The sequence below is a fragment of the Euprymna scolopes genome, chromosome 11 (assembly GCF_053919585.1).
Source record: "Euprymna scolopes isolate OS-2025 chromosome 11, ASM5391958v1, whole genome shotgun sequence".
Classification (NCBI taxonomy): domain Eukaryota; kingdom Metazoa; phylum Mollusca; class Cephalopoda; order Sepiida; family Sepiolidae; genus Euprymna; species Euprymna scolopes.
Genome location: NC_136492.1, coordinates 22,529,337 through 22,552,306, shown reverse-complemented (window position 1 = coordinate 22,552,306; position 22,970 = coordinate 22,529,337). Strand labels below are relative to the sequence as shown.

Below are 22,970 nucleotides of genomic sequence, written 5' to 3'. Positions count from 1 at the left end.
AGTTAGGTAGAAAAGTAACTTATCTTGCCTTTGATAATATTTGTTATATATTTGTTTTTTGACAACTTTTTCGAATCTGTGTACAGTAATACAAACCCGAAGTTTTTTTAATTTTTTTTTTTTCAACTGTAAGGTTAAAGTACAGAATAGGTACAAAACATCCTCCCCTCCCCATGTTAAGAATGGCTTTTTAAATGTTATTTCAGCACTAGTAACTAAAACAAAAATTGTCCTCCGAACCTAAATTGCGCAAGTACCAATCATTTAGTTTCGTGTATGAATTAAATGTCAGATGATACTCTATTTTCGAACAAGCCCCCCCCCCCCATACCCTTAACCCTGAGTGCCTCCCTCCACACTCTACCCTCAAGCAATAAAAACTAATTTCCCTATAGTTTAAAATACGCAGGGAAACAATTTGGAGAATCTCAGATTGCAGAAATTCGTCTAGAAAAGCCCCTCCCCCTTACTTAAACCATGTTTTTATTAAAATAAAATGGTAAATTTTTACATTAAGTCCACCTCCACCTCAACAATTTTTTTTTTAAATGACGACTTTTACACGTTTCCGACTATGCTGAATAAGAAAATCTCATTCATATTCAGCAAAAACAAGTATAAAGACCTGTATTATGCATTGTAATTCACTGGCCGCCATGTTTGTACGCGCGTGCTATAAACAAATTACTTCTCTGCGACTGACACTGCTACCTAGCGGAAACAAATCCATTTTTTCTGAGACTGACACTGCCTCCTCCCACCATTTTTTTATAGTATTTAGGGGGTGGGTATGCTGACAACGAATATCAGGTAAATTTGGGGCAAATATTTTTTCACATCTCCAATTGGGGTGTTTATTCCGAAAGCCGTTCTTAACATGAAATTACTCAAGGAAGTGAAAAGTAATTGTGGGTTTGTATTACTGTACACATAGATTCGAAAAAGTTGTCAAAAAAGCAAATATATAACAAATGGGTTATCCTTTACGGAGATGGTCCCGACGTCCGCCTCGTTCTGAGTTCGGGGAGAGGCCGTCTGACGTAGGCGGTGTCGAGGCAGAAAATTACCCTAACCCTAAAATATGCGATATGTCACAGACAGATGCTTTTACAAATATTGTGAAACAAATCAAATCACAGAATTTTACAGCGTTAACTAACCACGTGGAACTATTCTAATCATGTGGAGTGTTTTTTTATTTTTAAATTCTAATTAATTGAACTGTTTATTTTGTAAAATTCCAGTTATTTGAACTGTTGAATTATCAAAAATTTGAACTGTTGATTTAGTAAAATTCTAATTATTTGAACTGTTTAAAATAAAAAAAAAAATAAAAATTCTAATTATTGGAACGGGTTTTTTTCTCCCTAAGTTAACAACTGGGCACTTTATTGAAGGGGTAATTTTCTGCCTCGACACCGCCTACGTCCGACGGCCCCTCCCCGAGCTCAGAACGAGGCAGACGTTGGGACCATCTCCGTAAAGGTTATCCAACAAATGTTATCAAAGGCAAGATAAGTTACTTTTTTACCTAACTGGATATATTTTTTAGTGTTTTTATTTAATTTAACATTTTTATTCAGGTCGAAAAACAGTGTTTACCAATGTATTGGAAAATTTAAAATGGCGCCCGACTCTCTTTGACACGGTAAGTTTGGGAAAAGGAGTTATAAATAAAAAACTAGACATAACACGGTTAGAAACTTGTTCAATATGTTACCTTGACATAGACTGACATATATTCGGTGTGTTTTTTTTTTGTTTTTTTTTTGCATATTTTTAACTCCTTTTCCCAAACTTACCCCGTGTCAAAGAGTCGGGCGGGCGCCATTTTAAATTTTCCAATACATCGGTATGTTTTTCGAGCTGAATAAACATGTTATATTAAATAAAAACACTAAAAACATATCCAGTTAGGTAGAAAAGAAACTTAGGGTTTGTATTACCATACACATAGATTCGAAAAAGTTGTCAAAAAAACAGATATAAAAAATAAATGTTATCAAAGGAAAGATAAGTTACTTTTCTACCTAACTGCCAAACTGGATATGTTTTCAGTGTTTTTATTTAATGTAACATGTTTATTCAGCTCGAAAAACATACTGTGTTTACCGATGTATTGGAAAATTCAAAATGGCACCCGACTCTCTCTTTAACACGGTAAGTTTGGGAAAAGGTGCTATAAATATAAAACTAGACAAAATACTGTTAGAAACTCGCTCAATATGTTACCGTTACATAGACTAACATGTATTCGGTGGGTTTTTAACAGTATTTTGTCTAGTTTATTATTTATAACACCTTTTCCCAAACTTACCGTGTTAAAGATAAAGTCGGGCGCCATTTTGAATTTTCCAATACATCGGTAAACACTGTTTTTCGAGCTGAATAAACATGTTACATTGAATAAAAACACGAAAAATATATCCAGTTTGGAAGAAAAGTAACTTATCTTACCTTTGATAACATTTATTTATATTTGTTTTTGACAACTTTTCGAATCTGTGTACAGTAATACAAACCCGGAATTGTTTTGTTTTTTACACGCATGCACATTAAATTTCTCTGTTGTGAAAAAAGTGGATTTGTTTCCGCTGTCGGTCGCACAGAAGTAGATTCGTTTATCGCACGCGCGTACAAACATGGCCGACAATGAATTAAAGTGCATAATACACGTCGTTCTATCTCAAACTATTTGTCTCTGCAAAATTTAAAGGAGACTCTCTTATTCAGCATAGTCGAAAACCCTCATTCGTGATTTTACCATATGTAAAAAAAAATAAATAAAATAACTGCACTTGTACATCTGTTACTGTGCCGAAATAACGTTATTTAGACAGCCATTTTTAACATGGGAGGGAAGGGTGTGTTGCAACTATTCAGTACTTTCGGTACTCATGCAGAGAGTGACCCGTGCTGAAATGTTATTTAAAAAGCCATTCTTAACATGAGGAAGGGAGGGTGTTTTGTACCTATTCTGTACTTTAACCTTACAATTGAATAAAAAAAACATAACTTTAAACGTGGAAATACTATTTTTAAAAATAGTGCGGATCACTCTCTGCATTAGCACCGTACTTTCACCTAACCAATTTAATAAACAAAAATATAAAAATTAAAGGTCAGTGTGCTGCTCCGTTACACCAACGGAAGATGCCTCAACATTTTTCGATAAATCGACCTCTTACAGGTTTCCGGGTATCCTGAAAAGGATTATCGCAGGGAAAATTGGCGCAGACAAATAGTTTTCGAGGTATAAATACCTGCATTTTGAAATATAAATCACTGGCGGCCATGTTTGAACGGGTAGCATATAAAAGCGACAAACCTCCCCTTTTTATTTTTTTAGCGCAATTCCAAAAGCCGTTAACATAAGGAGGTCGGGCGTTTATTCAGAAATGCCCTTTTCGGTAAATGTTACCTTACGATAAAACAGAACACCGACCACTCTAATTTGTTTTTTTTGTTTTTTTAGAGGTATTCGAGGTCGCTGACAACGAATCTGATAATCAAACCCGGTGCAAATCTGTTTGCATGGTATGAACCCCTGGACCCTGGGACTATTTTGCGCCATTTCACCGCCTTTAGTAGTATTTTCTTAGTGAAATGACTTATCACATCAGAGGAATCTTTAATAAGTTAAAAAGAAAAAAAAAAATTAAAAGTTGTTCATTTTTTTTTTTTTTTGTTACGTAGTTTTTAATGCTTTTCAATTGATAAAAAAAAAATTAATTTTGTTTTTACTTTTTTCGAGGGTATTCAATTATAGAACTTGTGTAGTTTAACAGGTGCTTCTGCAGTTTAAATAACCGTTTTTCTGTAAGTAAGCCGCCACCACCGCCTCTCAACCGGCCCCTTTTCTATGCAAACAGAATTTTTGTGAAATGTTAAACGGTATTCTACTACTCGGTGAATATCGGCACCTTAGTTAAACTACAGAAGCACCTGTTAAACTATACAAGTTCTATAATTGAATACCCCTACAAAAAAGAACAGAAAACATAAAAATGTTATTGTAAATTCGTGAAAAATTTTAGATCAATTCAAAAGCATTAAAAACCACGTAAAAAAAAACCCTCACATTTTTAACTTTATTTCAAATGTCCACTAAAAAGATTCCTCCGCAATGTGATAAGTCCCTTCACTACGCGCGTGCACGCATCATGTAAGAAAACATCACTGAAGGCGGTGAACTGGTGTAAAATAGTCTCAGGGTTCATACCATGGAAATGGTAAATTTGTGACTAGTTTGATTATCAGATTCGTTGTCAGTGACCTCAAATACCTCTGAAAAACCAAATTAGAGTGGTCGGTGTTCTGTTGTAGCGTAAGGTACCATTTTCCTATTTTGAACCTCGTGTTAAGAATGGCTTCCGGAATAAACAGGTTGGACAAACAGTGCACATTGACCGAATTTTCTTGAATTTGAATTCCTGAAAGTAATAAATTTTTGGAATTAGTTAGAAATGACATTGAATGAACGTTTGCATTTCGTAGAACGAACATCACAGTTCGTCTACGCATGCTCGCTAAACCGTTTCATTGGAACGAAGATGGCAGCCAATTCAAACTACTAGAAATTACATTGTAGAATACAGGTATTTATATCTTAAACTATGTCTGTGCTAATTTTCCCTGCGATATTCGTTTTCAGCATACCCAAAAACCTACAAAAGTCATATTTTTGAGAAAATGTTGAGGCGTCTTCAGTTAGCATAACAGAGCACATTGACCAAATTAAATTTAACTCAAATACTATTAAAAAAAAAAAAATGTTTGGTAACATAGATGCATAAGTACCTAAATATCAGTAAAACACTAAGTTACAAAATTCCGAAATAAAACCTCTACTGGATGGATACAGTTGCCATTACAGAGTTAATTTAAAAAAAAAAAATAGTTTCGTTTGTCTTGACTGCATTCCATTCCGTATCTACTTCTGGTAACTTGATTTATCCAAGCTCTGATCTTACCTGAATTTTTTTTTTTCTTTTTTGTATTAAGTTGGAAAGACATTCTCTTTTTTTAAATTTTGAATGAAAATGTTACATATGAAAATATGGAAGGGGAAAACTTTTCTTTAGAAAAGTTAACAAAAAATTGGAAATTTTTAGTAAAAAAATGGAAAATGTTAAATTTGTAATGACGGTAAAAATGTATTTTTTCTGTATTAGTTTAAAACAATGTTTGTTTTTTTTTTAATTTGGAAAGAAAATGTTACATGTTAAAATTTGGAAAGATGTATCAAGTTTTTGTCTAACGCAAAGCAACAAAACTTTTTTTTACTAAAACATCAGCAGAGGTTCGCTGGACACAAGTCGAGTAGAGTTTGTTGTTCACAACACGAAATACACGTCGACGTTCTCTATTCGCATGTTTTAAACGCTTCTCCCACTCCTTCCAGCGACTCTCCTTTTATAATGTTTCGGGCACACTCAATTTGCATATACCACACAAGACTGCTTAAGATCTAAGCATGACCAGAGATTTTAAGACAACAGTCGCCATCTTAGCCTTTTTTCTTTTTCTGTCTTTCAGCCTGCTGCCGAGACAGATTCTCGCCCGTTTCTGAGGTAGATCCTCTCTATCACAAAAAACAATTGTGCTCTGCAGTAAAAATTGAACCTCAAGTGTTACTGAACATGCTCAGTAACCACTTTCTACCATTGGAAACGAAAGTTGAAAGAAAACCATATCGGCAAAAATAACCTTAGTGACACACAATATGGTTTCCGTTCAGCTAGATCTACAGCAGATGTGCTTAGTTATATCTCATAGGATTAGTGAATCTCTCGACGGAGGTAACCTTTCAAGGACATATCAAAGGCCTTTGATACGGTCTGGCATAAAGGTTTACTTCACAAGATCTCCAGCTATGGTATAGCTGAAAATGTCTTAATTATTAATCATTTCTCTCTAATAGGTTCATAAGAGTAGTAGTTGATGGGCAAAAATCATAATCTCACAGTATTAATGCTGGAGTCCCTTGGGAGTCCATCCTGCACCCAATTCTTTTCCTGATCTATATTAATCTTCCAAATCACATCCTTACATCATTCGTAGACATTTATGCTGATGACACTACCATCTATGGTAGCACATCTAAGACCGTAAACGATCAAGTTCTCTCCGATTCTGTCCTCTGATCTTGAGCACGTGGTACAATGGGGAAAGGAGTGGTTGGTTACTCTTAATGCATCTAAAACCAAGCTTCTATTTAGCATCATCAACGTTCTAATCCCCCATCTGGCATCAATTGAAATGAATGGCTCTCGTCTTCGGGAGGCCCCATGTTTTTTACAGTGATCACCACTGATCAAGGCCCGAAAGCCACTCAGGGATAAAGGTTATTGCAAGTACATTACGTTAGTATGGAGATTTGATGAAATGTTTATTTAAGGGGGGGGCGGTTCATTAGGAATTTAATATTGGACTTGAAGACATCCAAGTTGTAGTCCGGTGGGAAGCAAGCAGACGGAACAGAGTTCCACAGGCGTGCAGTTCTAAGAAAGAAGCTTTGTTCATGGAATCCGCGTTTTGATTTAGGCACAGATATAGAGTGGGGGAAATTTTTCACAGTGGATTCAGCTAGACGGGTGTTTTTCGTGAAAGATTGGCGAGGGGGGACCAGATATTGGAGTTCAGACGAGCATCTGCCATGGAAATAACGATAAAACAAGGACAGGCTCGCAACGTCTCTTCTGTGGGAGAGAGGTTGCAGAGTAGAGAAAAGGGCATCCCCCACTAAGCCACGAAGTCTATTTTGTACTCTGTCAATGCAGGATAGGCTGTTTTTAGCAGCTCCTGCCCAGATATGGCAACAGTATTCCATCCTTGGACGTACTTGGCTTTTATATAGATAGAGAATTGCATCAGTAGTGAGATATCTTCTGGAGCGGTAGAAGGATCCCACCATCTTTCCAGCGACCTTGGCAACAGACTTGATGTACGTGTTCCACTTTTGGGCTTGACCTTTACTCCTGATCTTGAATGGAACATGTACATCAAATCTGTTGCCAAGGCCGGTGGAAAAATGGTGGGATCCTTCTATCGATCTAGTAGATATCTCACTGTTGATGCAATTCTCTATCTATATGAGCCAGGTACGTCCAAGGAACATCTGGGCAGGAGCTGCTAGAAAGTACTTGTCCTGCCTTGATAGTTCAAAATAGACTTCATAGCCTCGTAGATGTCCTTTTCTCTTACCTGCACCCTCTATCTCACAGAAGAGATGTTGCGAGTTTCTCTGCTTTATCATTATTTTCATGGCAAGTGCTCGACTGAACTTTAATCTATGATCCCCCCTCGCCAAACTTCCACAAGAAACGCTTGTCTAGCTGAAAATACTATCAATAATTCCTCCTCTCTTTATCTGTGCCTAAACCTAAACGTAGATTCCATGAACAAAGCTTCTTTCTTAGAACTGCACGCTTGTGGAATTGTCTTCCGTTTTCCTGCTTTCCAGCAGACTACAATATGCTCGTCTTCAAGTCCAATGTAAACAAGTTCTTGAGCTGTTCCACTTAAGTTAACAAATGTACCGAATTTCCATTACTAACAATTACTATATTGTTCAATTGACTACTATACACTTTTAACCCTTATCCTCGAGTGGTCTCTGGCCCTTCATAAGTGGTTATGCCTTTGTAAAAAAAAAAAAAATGGCAGCCATAGAAAACTATTAGAGTAGTAAACATTGAGATATTGTAAGTGTTAATATTGTAAATAGTTCTTGTCAGCCAGAATTTTAAATGGGATTCGTTTGCACCAGAACCGAATACATCTGAAACAAACTCGGATAACCCTATAAAGCAACTTCTAAAAGGTAAGACTTCCAGTGGTCAACGAGTGCACTTTTCATCAATATTCGTTTTCAACAGACCCCAAAATCTTTAAAAGTTGTCAATTTAAAGGCGTGTGTTGGAGTTGCTGTAAAAATTTATCATCATTACTTAAGTTTATAGTCCTGCTGGCTTGACTAAGTTCAAGGGTGATTGCTAATGGAATTAGGGCAAGCTTTTTAATATTTTTTAAGCCTGAAATTTGTGAACAAGCAACGGGAAAATTGTTGGCCATATTGAAAAGCATGGTGGCTTGGTTAAATAAAAATGACACTAAAACACGCATAGATAATTTATCTTAACTAGCGGAACCTGTGGAAATTCCACAGGCGACTCGTTCATATGTATTATATTGATGTTGGCATTCTGTAGATGTTCAGTGTAAATGGAGCCACTCTGATATTATTGTAGCTTTTTTTGTTAAAACTGCAAAAGTATTTATCTATGTTAGCATGAACGCCTGGCAATGCCCGGTCATAAAGTAAGCTTAATTCTTGCAGATTTCATATATATATATATATATATATATATATATTGTTATAGAGTTAATGTTCTATTGATTTTTTAAAAATTTATTTTTTATATATTATAAAGTTGCGATTTCAAAAAACAAAAACAAAAAAACAGTACATATGACTTGGGTGCATTAGTTTGAATTGAAACTGAAATAAAAACTTATGAAAAAAACTTGAGTTCCTTCAGCCATAATCGAAACTGAAACCAAAACTTATGAAGAATTCTTGATAAAATTATTTATAAAAAAAAAAATAGATGCCTTAAGTGCCATCAGCTATAATCAAAACGGAAATCAAAACTTATGAAGAATTCTTGGAAAAATTATGACAAATGAAAGTCCATAACAATTAAACGCCCCGGATGTAAGCGTGACACAGAAAATAACACACACGCTATCGTATTAATATATAGATAATAGGTCATTAATTATGACTATGGTATTGAGACCATGTCAACGTTTTGATCCTCTTCCGCCAAAGTGTCAAGCATCACTAGTTGTGATGCGCATGAAGAATGTGAGAGTAAGGTCATTGGTTCAGTAAGAAAATTGGTAGTGATATAGGCCTTGGTCCTTCTGTTCTGCGGCCAGGTACGATTTGAAGGCATTTACTGACCGGTGAGGGGGGGGGCATTTGTGGTGTGGAAATTTAGTCCATTCCAAACACGAATAATACGAGAAGTAACCACAGGAGCCAGGATGATGCTGAGTCTGTATCTTCCAGTCCTCCTCTGGTGGAGGGGTTGATTGCTGGAGCAAACAAGCAGTTGCCACAGTTGGTGCAAGGTCTTTTATGGTGGACTTAATCTTATCTTATAGGCCTGTGTAATATCGGCACATTGTCTGCAGAATTAAACAGTAGGGAGGCTGAGACAGGTGATGCTCTGTATAAGTTTTGTTCTATGCTGAACCAATTCCAGGGTGTCCTTTTCTTTTCTAAAACTTCTGGTACCAGACCACAGAAGCATATTCCAAGTTTGGGTGGATTAGGGACTTAGAGAAGTAGGAAAGATGTGTCCAGAGTTGTAAAGATGTGTTTAATGGCTCTGAGACCCAGGTTGGCTTTGACTTGGAATTAGCCGTGTTTAGTGAAGGACACACTAAAAAGGATGCACAATGATCGACAATGTTGTGTGAAGTGTGTGTTTGTGTCCTTTTTACTGTGAAGGACACACTAAAAAGGGGACACAATGATTCAACATGTTTAGTAAAGGACACAATGATCACACAAAGATCCCTCTCCTCCTCAGTCTCATTCAGAGTGCAACAGCTACTGTCACTACACGTCATCGTGTACGAATGTTTGGGATTGTTATCTCAATGCATTTTTGTACATTTCTTGGGATAGAACTGCATACACATGTTTGCCCAAATAACTCTGCAGACTGGAGTGCTGAAAAATCTTAGTATCATTAGTGAACATGAGGACTAAACTCTGCAGCATCTCTGGGATATCAGCAATGAAGAGAATGAAGAACACTAGGCCGAAAACTGAACCCTGTGGTACACAGCTAATAACATTCGCTCAGTCAGAGCAAGTTTCATTGATCACAATTTTGGGTGTTTGAGGACACTAGAGACCCACTGTAGGTTATAACCCTGGATCAATTGTGTGAGTAGTCGATCATGTAGTACAGTGTCAAAAACCTCGGCATAATCCACAAAGATGACCAACTTGTAGATCATGACTCTGTATCTCTGTCCGGATGTTCACGGCTTCAACAAGGTTAGTGACTGACTTAGTAAATCAGTGTTGCGTTGTTCACAAAGCTTTTTTTAAATTTTTTTTTTTTTTACCCTTACAAAGCATATCACCATTTGGACATAAGGGGCTACTATATAGGACCATGTCTAGGAAAGATTTGTTTGTTACATTTAAACTTCTGCATATCAGTACAGCCAGGGAAGCAGGTAGCAGGAAGGGAATTCCAAAGTCTAGCTGTTCAATTGAAGAAACTATTAGAATAGAAAGCTTTCTGGCATTTAGAGACATCAACAGTGAAAGGGTGAGATCTTATTGCTAAGCAGGTTTGTCGGGGATATGTACGTCGATGGGGGGTACAAGTGAAACGAGTTCATCAGAACACATTCCATTAAAATGTTTGAGATGGTCAGTAATGTTCTTGGATATTAGCTGCTCCATGATCTTGAAAACAACTGAAGTGAGAGACTGGTTTGGCCCGGTTTGACTTGTCGCTTTTCTTAAAATTAGGGGTTACGATGGCAGACTTCCAAGAAAAGGTACATATCCATTGAGACTGGTATTAAATGGGATGCAGAGGGGAGTAGCAAGGATGTGGGCCAGTTCCTTGAGGATCCACAGGTGTATATGGTCTAGCCCTGGTGATTTATCAGTCCTGATGGATTGCATGTTTTTTTGAGAACCTTTTGTTCAGTTTTGATGACCTTTGGTTTCGAATCCATTCGCTCGGAAGTGAATGATGCAAGGGAAGATGTATCCTCTTTTGTGAGGACACCATAGTACTGTTTAATCAGGTCCGATCCTTATTGTTGCAGGCAAAGGATCCTTCCCTTTTTTGCAGATCTGGAATAAATCTCATCAGTAAACGCACGTTACTTTTTTTGCAGATTTGGAATAAATCTCATCAGTAAACGCACGTTACTTTTCTACAGATGAGTAGAAACGTAAATTTTCTTGTCAAGAATCCGCCCCGTATTTAAATGAAGAAAAATCTGTATGATCTATGTATCGTGATGAAACAAAAATGTAAATGTTTATGTAAATAGATAAAGTTTTATTTTTTCAATAAGAAAATAAAGTTTTCTGAAAAACCAAGGAGTGATTATCTTACCTGCCCATTTTGGAAAAAAAATCTTAAGGGAAGTAACTCAAAATAATTCACTAGCTTTTTCTTGTAATGCCTACGAATTCCCAATAATTGCTTAAAATTTTTTATATAAAAGTAAAACTACTTAATTAAATTACATAATTTTTGGAATATATTTTCGTTTCATAAATACTTCATACAGATTTTGTGTTTAATATAGATGGATTTTAGTAGGTATTGCCAAAAAAAATGGAAGAAATTTTTTTTTTTTTTTTAACGAATTAGAATCTATTAAAATCCATTATTCTTGACTTTCTTTTTTCCAAAAAGATGAATGCCTGAATTTTATATGAAAAGCAAAATAAAATTTTCTATTTGTAATAGAATTTTACCCCCCCCCAAAAAAAAGTCATTTAGCGCCATTATTATTGATGAATAATACATTTGAGTATTTTTAAAATGTTTTTGAACCAATTTTTTTTTGTCTAAATAAGTTTCGACTGATTATTTTAAGCATATTCATAGCCACAAATAAAGGGGGGGGTTGTAGGTTAAAAAAGTGTATGTATATATATATATATATATATATATATATATATATATATATATAATCTCGATTATGAAAAAAAAGTACAGCGTTATAAAGTTCATTCTTCATTTAATCTGAACATTTCGTATTGATTGAATAATTACTGAATTTTTGGCAGATTTTTAAAGAGACTCCGTCAAAAAATACTTATTCCCTCCTTCCGCTTTGGCCGTGCCTAGATTTTGGACAAGAACCAATTTTTTTTTTTTTTTGAGGGGGAGGAGTTACAACAGGTTTGTTGTCCATTTTTTTTTTTTTTTATATATACTGCACAATCGTTCTAAATTTATGCCACAAATAAAATTCTGTTGTTGAATTCAAAACTAGGCTCATCAGAATAAGAACAAAAGTCGAATGCCGCAAATTTGAATTGCCATTAAAAAAAAAAAAAAAAAAAAAAAAAAAAAAAAAAAATTTCATGTCAATTTTAACAAAAACCAATGTTATCAACTTAATTGTCACATTACAATCAGTAATTTATTACTGCTTTATTACATAAAATTTGTACTGTTAGTCACGATTTTAAGATCTGTTCATCTTAGTGTTTTTTTGTTTTTTTTCATGGGGGAATGTAACAATACAGACTGTAGTTACCTCCCGTTTATTCTGTTTATACTTTAAGTATAACTTGCAATGTCTCCGAAAAACTATTAATTTATTTTCAACTTTATAATTTTTCATAATTAATTTCGACATAGCAAATAGATAAGTGGTTTTAAGCGACTCATGACATCAAATCTTTCCATTTTAAGATTAATTTTTTTATTTTAATTTTTTTTTTATTACCATTAACCTTAAACCCGGGTGATAAGGTCATAAAAACAAATGTAATCACCTAAAAATGTGGACCTTCCCCACTCCCTTAAAAAAAAAAAAAAAAAAAAAAAAAAAAAGCAAAAAGTCTAGTACTTCCCTCCCAACTATTTTTACATTTACTTGATTTTTGGAATGACGCTTTCATTCCATGGCTTGTACATAAATCATGACGATTTTTCTGTATTTTTAATTAGCTTGAATTCTGAACAAGGCCAAGAAAAAAAAAAAAAATGTGTTGACACATGATCAGCTAAAATCTGTGTTGGCATTTTTTTTTATTTTTTTTATTTTTTTTTTAATACCTTCTCCCCCAAGGCAGAATCTGACGTGGTTGAGGTTTAAATTCCACAAGAACTTATATATCCACCCCCACCTCCATCCTACATCAATCAAACCTCATGAAATCGTCATCAGGGATTAATTCTTGAAAAGCATTGAAAAATACAAAAATCAGTCACTAAAAGAAAGCCATGTCTGTCTTGAACTACCAAGTGGACATTGAACTGTTCCATTTATTCAAGCACAGTTTTATTTATAATGAAATAAAGAAATTCCACAGTTCTATCCTTCATATATTTTATACTAGTATGTCACCCAGCGTTGTCCGGTCGTAAAATATGCAAGAATATTTTTTCATCAATACAGAAATTGAAACCTGTGCATGCGAGTATTGTATTTTTCTAAAAGTTCACTTGTAAGAAAAAAAAAAAAACACAATACTCGAGCTGAGATTGAAACATACAGAGAATCAAGTATGATAACCATTAGACCAGCTTGACACAATCTTTATGAAGTCTTTTCAAACCTACTTATTCTTAACATAAAGAAGCTGTCATGTTTCATGGCCACGCATTCGTGTAACAGTTGACAGATAAAACTCTGACTCCCCAATACCAATTTTTCAATTTTGATCCCTTAGCAGCCCGTTTTTCAGGATGAAAATCGATTAAAACGTTTTCCACATCTCTGAATACCCTATATATTAAGTTTTGTCTGTAGATGAAAAATTCGTCGAGTATATAGGTTGAGAAGTGTCCTCACACACACAATTTACTTTTTATAGATACATAGATTGTTGCCGTGCTTAAAAATATTTCCATCCTAAGGACGTTTGACCCAAACACAAACCTACCACGATATTGTATCGTATTTAGACTGAACAGATATTACACTTTGAAATATTTATTTCCAGAACGTATTAAAAAAAAAAAATTATGTAATATATATTACAATAGAAAAATGCGAGCGTGAAAAGTAAAGGACTAGTTAAAACTGGAAAAGAAAAGGACGAGATATTCTAGTAAAAAATATAAATTTATAATTTAAAATATTGCAACACTAGCGGGGGTACCCGGCATTGCCCGAGTGTTTGTTTCCGGGACGGGGGGGGGGTAAAAAATGTTATGGTAGGTAAGTAGGAAGGATCAAACCCGGAGTCATGAGTAAAAGTAGGAAAATAAAGTGTGAAAAAAAACAAAAACAAAAAAAAAACAAACATCTGCAACGTTAACAGTTCGGCCACCAAGAAAAGTCCATTCCAGTTGTTTAGGAAAAAAAAAAACAAACAACAAAAAAAAACGACTACGGTAGGTCGGCGCGAACGTGAAAATATGTGAATTGTCCAGCACGCTAACCACTACGCCACAGAGCACTGCAGCTTAGTTTAGTGATTTTAAATAACTTCACATGAAAGAACTACGAAGCCAAATCGGTGTTCTTTTCTCAACTGTTCCTTGTGAACGATCCCCAAACGGTGTTAAGTAGTGGCAGGGGGAGGAGGAATTTATTAGAGAAAATATTTTACCACTTCCATTGATCTTAACCGATTTTGGCCGTGACTTCTCAGCAGAAAAAGTATAGAAATCTAAGATTATCGAGGAATTTGAGAAATAATAAGCCTATAACACACCTCAGATATTGTTCTGCCGTTTGTGCATATTATATTTGCATGAAATATCTTGATTTTTAATCCTATTAATGTCAAAATCAACGGGAAAAAATGAGTTCATTTTACTTATATAGATTAAGAATTGATTATATAAGGTCTTAAATTGAATTAAAAAAAAAGTCTTAATGCTGCAATATTTTAAGTTATAAATTTATATTTTTTACTAGAATATCTTGTCCTTTACTTTTTCCATGTTTTAAGCTTAACCATATTTTTCATGCATGCATTTTTCTATTGTAATCCATGATTTTTCCAGGCTTCCAGTAAATTCACTTGTTCTTTGTTCAATTTCAGTCTTTTTTGCCCCCATAAACATAACATACACATGTAATAACACTCTATGGCACTCGTCCGCTTTCAATAAAATACCCCCCCATTATCTCCCTTTCATTCTCTGTTTCACTTGTTACTTCTCTTTTCGCGAGAGCAGTAAATTGATAGCAACAATAGTTGCTTCAGCAACGTGGTTGCTATGGAAACCAGTCATAAAAAACTTTTTTTTTTTTTTTTTTTTTTTAAACACCAGTAAATTCATAACTTTTGTTTTACTGAATGAAAATTGAAAAAATTTTTGTTTTCACAATATAGCTGAGGTGATCTATAAACCGTAATAATTGTTTGAAATTTGGTCGAAAAATGAGTGAGCGATGAAGCTTTAAAGCAGTTCTAAATAACTAAAACCAACACTTAACCATATACTCAAACACGGTATTTAAACAAATTAAGCACAAGGCCATTCAAAAGTGTGGAGGAAGTTATCAACATTGGTCTCAATAGCTAAAAAAATGTCTATTCTACCCTTAACTAGAATAATCTATCACCATAATACCACATTTACTCAAAGGGCCGTCATACTCCAAATCTTCAAATGGTTAAACATTTTATAGAAAATAATAAATACAGGCTGGCCTACTAAAAAGTGGCCCATAAAATGTAGTAGAGAGGAGGAACATTCTTTTATTATTTAAATTACCTTTTAGCATCGTTTAAATTACCTGTAGCGTTATTTATATTACCTGTAGTATTATTTAAATTACCTGTAGCGTTATAAAAGATGCTGGAAGTGCTCCGCCGTTGACATCTATGCATTTCTGGGCACGTTTAACGTTTGAAGATATACTGCCTGTAAATCTTCACTGGTGATTCTCCTGATAGCGTTGGTAATGTTCTTTAGTTGATTTCGATTGTGAGGATTATTTGTATAAACTTTGTTTTAAAGTCCCCCCCCAAAGATAAAAATCACATGATGACAAGCCGGGGAAACATAGTGGCCATAACCCTTTGCTTAATGTTCTCTTCCGTACACGTCATGAACTTGTGTCAGTGATCTGTGAGACGTGTGGCATGTAGCGCCATCTTGTTGGAAAAAGAATTGCATTTTGTTTTGTGGTGTCAGTTGATCGTTAAGAGAAAGATTAGAGAGATCGGCCTCTTTTACTCTGTATACAATAATTTCATTCATTGTGGTATGAGGGGGGGGGCAAAATTAGTGAGACCCTCCTAAATAAGTTAGTCCACTATTTTCTAATTTGTCTTGAACCGAAAACAAGCAGATACTACACTTTGAGATATTAAATCTTTTATTCATGTTAAAAAATACAGTCAAAATTAACGATGAACAAAAAACTTAGGCACATGGCCAACTCAAAAGGGTTTTGGGGGTCGTTGGTCATCCTTGTCACTCCAGAACTAAACAAAGTCAAAAGTTTCTCCCAGCTAGTATCTTCTTTTACCATAATACCGCATTCACCCTTTCATATTGGGGGACGTCCTAGTAACTCCCAATTTTTAAAACATTTTTTATTGACGTATAAAAACAAAAAAGATCACTTTGATCTTGTTTCACAAAAGACGAATGTATTTTCGACTCAAAGCTACTGAGATGGCTTTTCTCTGTTGATTGTGGTATGCATCTGGTTGTGCAGTTCTATGAAGTCCATCCTCCCCAAGTTTTTCCTTTTTCCTTTGAGAAGGGGTTAGCTTATTGCTAGTCGCTTGAGGCGCCCTTACCAGGGAATGCCGACAGGATTAATCAAACATTTTTTTTCTTACAGACCAGGGTGCCGGCATTTCAAATCTCACTTTCGAACCCTTGTCATATCATTTCACTGTGAGGGAGATATTGAACTTGAACGTTCAGCGCAACAGCAACGCCAGATGAAATTTTTTTTTTTTTTCCATTGCATCTTTGATGATCAAGTGCTGTATGTGGTGCTCTTTGCTTATCTCTGCATAGTTTCCTTGCCACTGGACTCACAGTGCCGATTCAGCAAAGTGTGGTTGTGATTGTGCAACCCTTGTCTCACGCAGCTACCCTTACAGTGGGTATCCATTGTCTCTTGAGACTGAATGGAAGCATTGATTATCGATATAGCCTAAATCAAATGGAAATTAACGATATGATAATGAAAAGTTTCTTGACCTTCGGGCCAAGATCACAGCGTAGTATCTGTTTTGATGCTGCACTTCAACTTTTTTATCCTCAGTAAGTGAAGGAGAAATCCTTCATGACTGAGACAATTTTAATTTTTTGTTTCTATCCAAAGTGCCTCTTTTTGGAAGCTGGATTTTCCCCCACATTAAAAATCGCCCTTGTGTTTAACTTTGCCCTCGTGGGGAGGCAAGTAAATAGGAACTATGTGACAATGAATTCATTTTTTTTACCTCTTATCTTTTGTGTGTGTGTGTGTGTGTGTGTGTGTGTGTGTGTGTGTGGTATAAGTTTTTAGAATATCATATGTATTTGAAATGACTCATGAATAAAATGTTAGATAATTGGTCCCCAACAAAGGGAGGGTGGACCTGTAAATTCACCCTTGTCCATTCGTCTGTCCGCACTTTTCTCAATAACTATGCCTTGGAATTTGAACTTTTTTTTTTTTTAGCCCTCGTTCACTGTGCTCTCACGGGGGCCCATGCATGCTTCAGTGCTTCACTTGTTTTTCTTTGGTTTCTGCTCATTGTGGTTAGTGGAAATAAACATAAAAAAAATAAATATCCTTTGTCATAAAAGAAAATATTTGCAAAATCATTGAAGGAAAATTATCTTATCTTTGTAGGAATCAAAGTTCAAAGAAACTGGAGTTGTGACGCCTGAAGAAGTGAGTTTTTCCTTTTGTCTTTCATTTGTGAAAATTTGGTTTTATGCTAAAAAAATAAAAATTAATGTTTAAAAAAAAAAAAAAAAAAAAAAATTGTATTTTGCTTGAAGCGTGGTGCAAAATGTGAAAGGGTTGTTTGAGGTCTGGAAACGGTCTATGTAGTAAAATAATAATGACAGTAGTGAAGGGACTTTAATAATTTTCAATTATGCATATTTATTTCTGAACATAGTGCATTACACAAGATAGTAAATGCGTGAACTTCCCAAGTATTTCCAAGAAATATCTCTTCTTCCCGGGAGGGGGGGGGTTAGAGGAAGCATAGACAACTCTTGAACATTCTTTGTTGGTACCGGATGTTGTGTTATGTGTCAGTCTCACAGTCGAATTGGCTCGCATATTTGTGTCAATTGTCATAAGCGTGTGAATTTAAGTTATAGATGTCATCCCAAGATATAATTTTTTTAATTTTCTTTTTTTGTAATTTTAAAATATTTAAGTTTAATTTCGATTTAAAGGAAAGAAAAAAACTTAAAGTAATGAATTATGATTTAAAAAATTTTTTTTTTATGCATGTTAAAAAATATTTTCATTACAGAAACTTCAACTGAAAAAAAAAGTGTAAATTAAAGTAAATTTAAATTAAAAGCAAGTGTATTTAGGCAGTATTCTTTCATTTATGCAATCATTGTTAAACAACTTAATTCCTTTGCTTGATTATGCCTTTTTTATTTTCACACACATTTTTTTTTCAAAATCGAAGATAAATAATTGCTCAATCGCAAGTTCATTTGAGCTTTTTTTAATTTTGTCACCTGAAGATGATTTGATGAAGAATCGAAAATACTCATGATACATATTTTCCTTCAAAAAAGTCTTTGAAAAAAAAAAAATGTATGGTGTCAAAAGTCTGAGACAAAAAATTTAAATAAAAACATTTGTTCTGCTTTTAAATAACTTTACAAAAATGTTTACAATGTCACCAATCCGTTCTATTCACAACTCTATTTAACAACTTTTGTGTAAATGTATATCTCTGTGTGTATATGGGTCAGACTAGGGCATATAAAAGGCACCTCAAGATTACATAAGTTTGGAGAATACTTAACATTTACTGAAAGAGTCTCACGCCTGACACTAGTTCTTGAAAAATCGAATAGTGACAGTATATAGAAATGAAAATCAAAAATTGCATGCGCTGGAATAAACACCTGGTTAGGATGGACAGGGCTCTACGGACGAATTTATCTTTAATTGACCTTTGACAACTAAATATTTTCATTAACTAGCCAAATAGAAAAGTTACTAGCCAAACCTACATGATTTTTAGAATATGACATCTTCGTTCTATGACAAATATGTACATCATAAAGATTTTTCTGTGTGTTTTTTTTAATAAGTGTAATTCTAAATATACAACAAATTTTATATTGATACTTGAAGGTATAAACATTTTAATTTCTTCAGATGTTTTTTTTTAACAGCCTTCGTTTAAAAAAATTATATATATTGTTCCATTAAACTTTTATTGTTTAAATAATTTAACTTTGTTAGTTTCATTTAAAAAAAAATGTTGAAAAGTTATTTTGCACTCCGTAGTGAGTTTTGGAAGATTTTCAGTGAAAGAAATGCAATCGCCAAAAGATAAGCGTTTTATTATTTCTAGTCGCCACTTTGAAAAATCACTCGCAAATGCGACTGTTTCACTCGCAATGTAGAGCCCTGATGGAGGACAAAAGACTCTATAAAAAGCTGTTTTATGGCGAGATAGAGGAAAGAGACCACAACATAAGCCAAGTAAAAAGTTTAAGGATGTTCTGAAAAACAATTTGAAACGGATGTAGATAACTGGGAAGCATGATCAGAAGATCGAGCACTATTAAGGAAAAACAAAGATTTAAGGGTTTTGAAGAGCAGCATGTATATCATGCTGTCTCAAAGTGTGTTTTAAAAAAGCAGAATGTAAACAGTGTCATAGGATATACTACAGGAACTGAAATCCATTGTATGCAATAAGATTTCTTCTGTCCAAAACTGGATTTGTAAATCCTCTTAAATCACAGAATTAATGACCGAATTGGCAGTTTTATGAGGAGGCTATAATAGCAGTGCTAAGTTGTCACATCTGTTTATTTTGTAAATCTAGATGTGGCCTGACCAGACTGTTGCAAGCACCCTTTACAAGAGGGAAAGTTTTCGTATCACCTATATGAACATTGCTCATATATGACTGAGGCTGGTTTAAAAAGCCAATTAATGTGCATACAGCGATATAGCTGTTAATTAAAGAGATGGCCAGCTTCTGTCAAGAAGCATTATTATATAAGCTTTAAAGCATTTTATTGCGGGTGAAATTTTTTTTATTTGGAAATCTGTATACAAACACTAGAGAAATGAGTTTTTACACTGGCAGTGACTAACAAGGTGCGTGATTTCCATAATTTTTATGGAATTTCCAAGTATATTTAAGTTATGGTCACTTTCCTGATTTTCAAGGAATTTTAACTGACCTTCACTTTATTGCAAGTATCTGGAAATGTATATTTTAGGTAATAAAACGATATTCTCACTTCATAATTCTATTTTAATGCAACAAAGAACATAATCAGTAACAATATTAACAAAAACGAAGGGCGAAATTCTTATTGATTTTTACTTTTGAACATAACTTCCATTTTTAAAAATGACATTTTATCCATGGATAGTCGATCGACGGATTTGGTATGTTATACCACCAGCAACTTCCGCAATCCTCCTCCGAAGTTAATCTTTTGGTGAAAATTGAATTCCTCTTTCATTCTTTCAGGGAGATAATTCTGCTTAACTTTATTACTTGTATCTTTTTTGTTTTTTTCCTTGCTAAAGTTTAGTAAATACATATACACCACACATACATACCATATATATATATATATATATATATATATATCATATTCAGTAAATTAAAGTATAAGGGAGATAACTGTCAAACTAAATTTATTTATTTTTTTTCTATAGAAACTTTTACTGACTTGCTATAAATATATATATATATTTTTTTTCCTGGTTTTTATATATAATATATATATATATATATATATATATATCTCCATCCTTAGTGGTTATATTATTACTTCTCAGTTTATGTATGGGTGTTTACTTTATTTTCCGTGTTTTTTTTATAAAAATTTCGTCTTCAAAATTGACCAGAGCTGTTCAATGGGGTTGAGATCTGGAGAACAAGGTGACTGTCATGAGATTATTTCCACGGATGCATAGAGATCCTAAGAAGGCTGTCGTAGTCTTGACTGAATGGGGTGGAGCATTGTCATGTATGAGAATCATTTTGTGGCGACACAACAATGGGAAGTTATCAAACTATGGAAGCAAATGCTCATTTAAAAATGCAGAATAAGATTGGCTTGTCAGTTTGGTATTGTCTGGCACTCAAAAAGATCCAATTCATTGCAGATTATCCCAGCCCAAAACATAACTCTACCTCCCTATTGGCGACGGAATCAATGAGTTTTCTAAAATTTGGCTCACCTAGCTGGTTCATCAAGGGTTGCTCGGCCTCATTGGTGAAACAAACATTTTGGAAGTTTGTTTTCATGTATTTTTGAGCCCAATTGCTACATTTTCCTTTATGAATTTTATTTAAAATGATGGGCTTGATGATCCTTGCAATATCATTCAACACATTGCATCGTGTCTGTCTGGAAAAAGAAGGCTTGTCAAATATGGCAGCGCTTGGTACTGCATGGTTGCTTGAGGGCTTAATGGCAAAACTTTTTAATATCACGAGAAAACGTCCATGCTTTTTGTCCTTTGGTTTGGTGTTTCGATTATCTATGAATGAATACAATATTCAATCTCTCTTAAGCTCCTTGACCAAATCTACTAAAGATAAACTTTTTGCAAGGCCTGCAACAGTATGAACTTTTTTAGTAGCTTGCAATAAAGCAATGGACATTTAAAATTACATGAAAACAGATGTCATCATAACTTTAAAAATATTTGGAAATTCCGCAAAAATTATAGAAATAATGCACATTGTTCTGCTCTTCCAGTGTACAAATTTTCACTTTGGAGTTTATAAGTATTTCCAAATTTTAAAGAATTTGACCAACAATAAAGCGCTTTACAGTTATATTCTTTTTTCGGTTGGCATGTTGTACAAAATGGCGCACAAAAGTTGTTGTTCAGCTATATTCTACTCAAGCACTTTCTTTGGGTGCAGCCAATTATCATTAGGAGCAGTTGTCGTTTTATTTTCCTTTTCGGAACCAGATCTCATTTAACACCGGTACAAATATACTAACAGTATTTAATAACTAACAAACTAAATTAATAAAATAAGAAAATCGTAATTAAAAATTTGCCCCTAACCATCCTCCACCCACCTTTTAACCAATAAAATTAAAAAAACTATAAATACACTAATCCTCAAAGGAAAAGAAAACAACCGCTCCTGATGATAATCAAATGCACCGATAGAAAGCGCTTGTGTAAAATATGGCCGAACAACTTTTGGGCACCATTTTTCTACAACATACTGACTAAAATAAAAAAGACCGCTTGGCGAATCGAAAAGATATCCAGAAAAATCGGGGAAAAACAATTAACTGTCGTGTTCAATCAGACGTGCTTAAATAATGACTTGCTGCCTATAAATTATATATAATCATCACCTCACTGCATTCAGTCTTATTAGTCAATGGATATCCTCTGTGCAGTTATGTAATTATGATGCAAGTGTTGCACAATCTCCAACCACACTGGCACTGGCTAGAGTCCAGTGACAAGACGAAATCCAGGACAACTGGAAATGATGTTGAGATAACTGGAGAGTGCATATAATGCCTGAAATTTTCAAATGGTGACCTATTTTAGAACTGACCAAGCTCAACGTTGTCTAACTTCAGTGATATAACAAACTGGTATTTCAACATGATTATGCAATGCATATATATATATATGTTTTAAAAGCCAAAAACAATGCAAAGAAAGACCGGGATCATGAAAGTAAAGAAAAACAAACAAAAAGTAGACGGGTATGTTTGAGTAGAGAAATGTCTAACTGTTTATTCGTCTATCATTCCTCACCTCAATGTATGATTATTTTATAACTAAGTTGCTGGTATGTCTGGTGTATATACAGTTCGTTGGTGGTATGGAACTTTGATTAATTTCGGGAGAGAGGGACCTCCCCTTTTCAAAATAGAAAACAAAAGTATATTCAAGATGGCGGAAGAAAAGAGAACAGGACTGCAGAAAAAGGTCAGGATCGCAGAAAGGTGTGATTAGTTTAGCCGTATGGAGCTGGGGGTAATTTTATTTTACTTACTTATTTTTTTTTTATTTCTGTTATAAGTGCATTGGTTTTATATATA

At 34.4% G+C, this 22,970-nt stretch overlaps 1 protein-coding gene across 1 annotated transcript in view; it reads left to right on the top strand.

Moving 5' to 3' along the window:
- Nucleotides 1-22,970, top strand: part of LOC145287803 (ubiquitin-like-conjugating enzyme ATG3) — a 66,061-nt gene that overhangs the window by 2,237 nt on the left and 40,854 nt on the right. Inside the window, exon 2 of the mRNA XM_080135648.1 lies at nucleotides 17,557-17,598. Coding sequence (XP_079991774.1) covers nucleotides 17,557-17,598 — 42 coding nt within the window. The remainder of the gene's footprint in view (nucleotides 1-17,556; nucleotides 17,599-22,970) is intronic.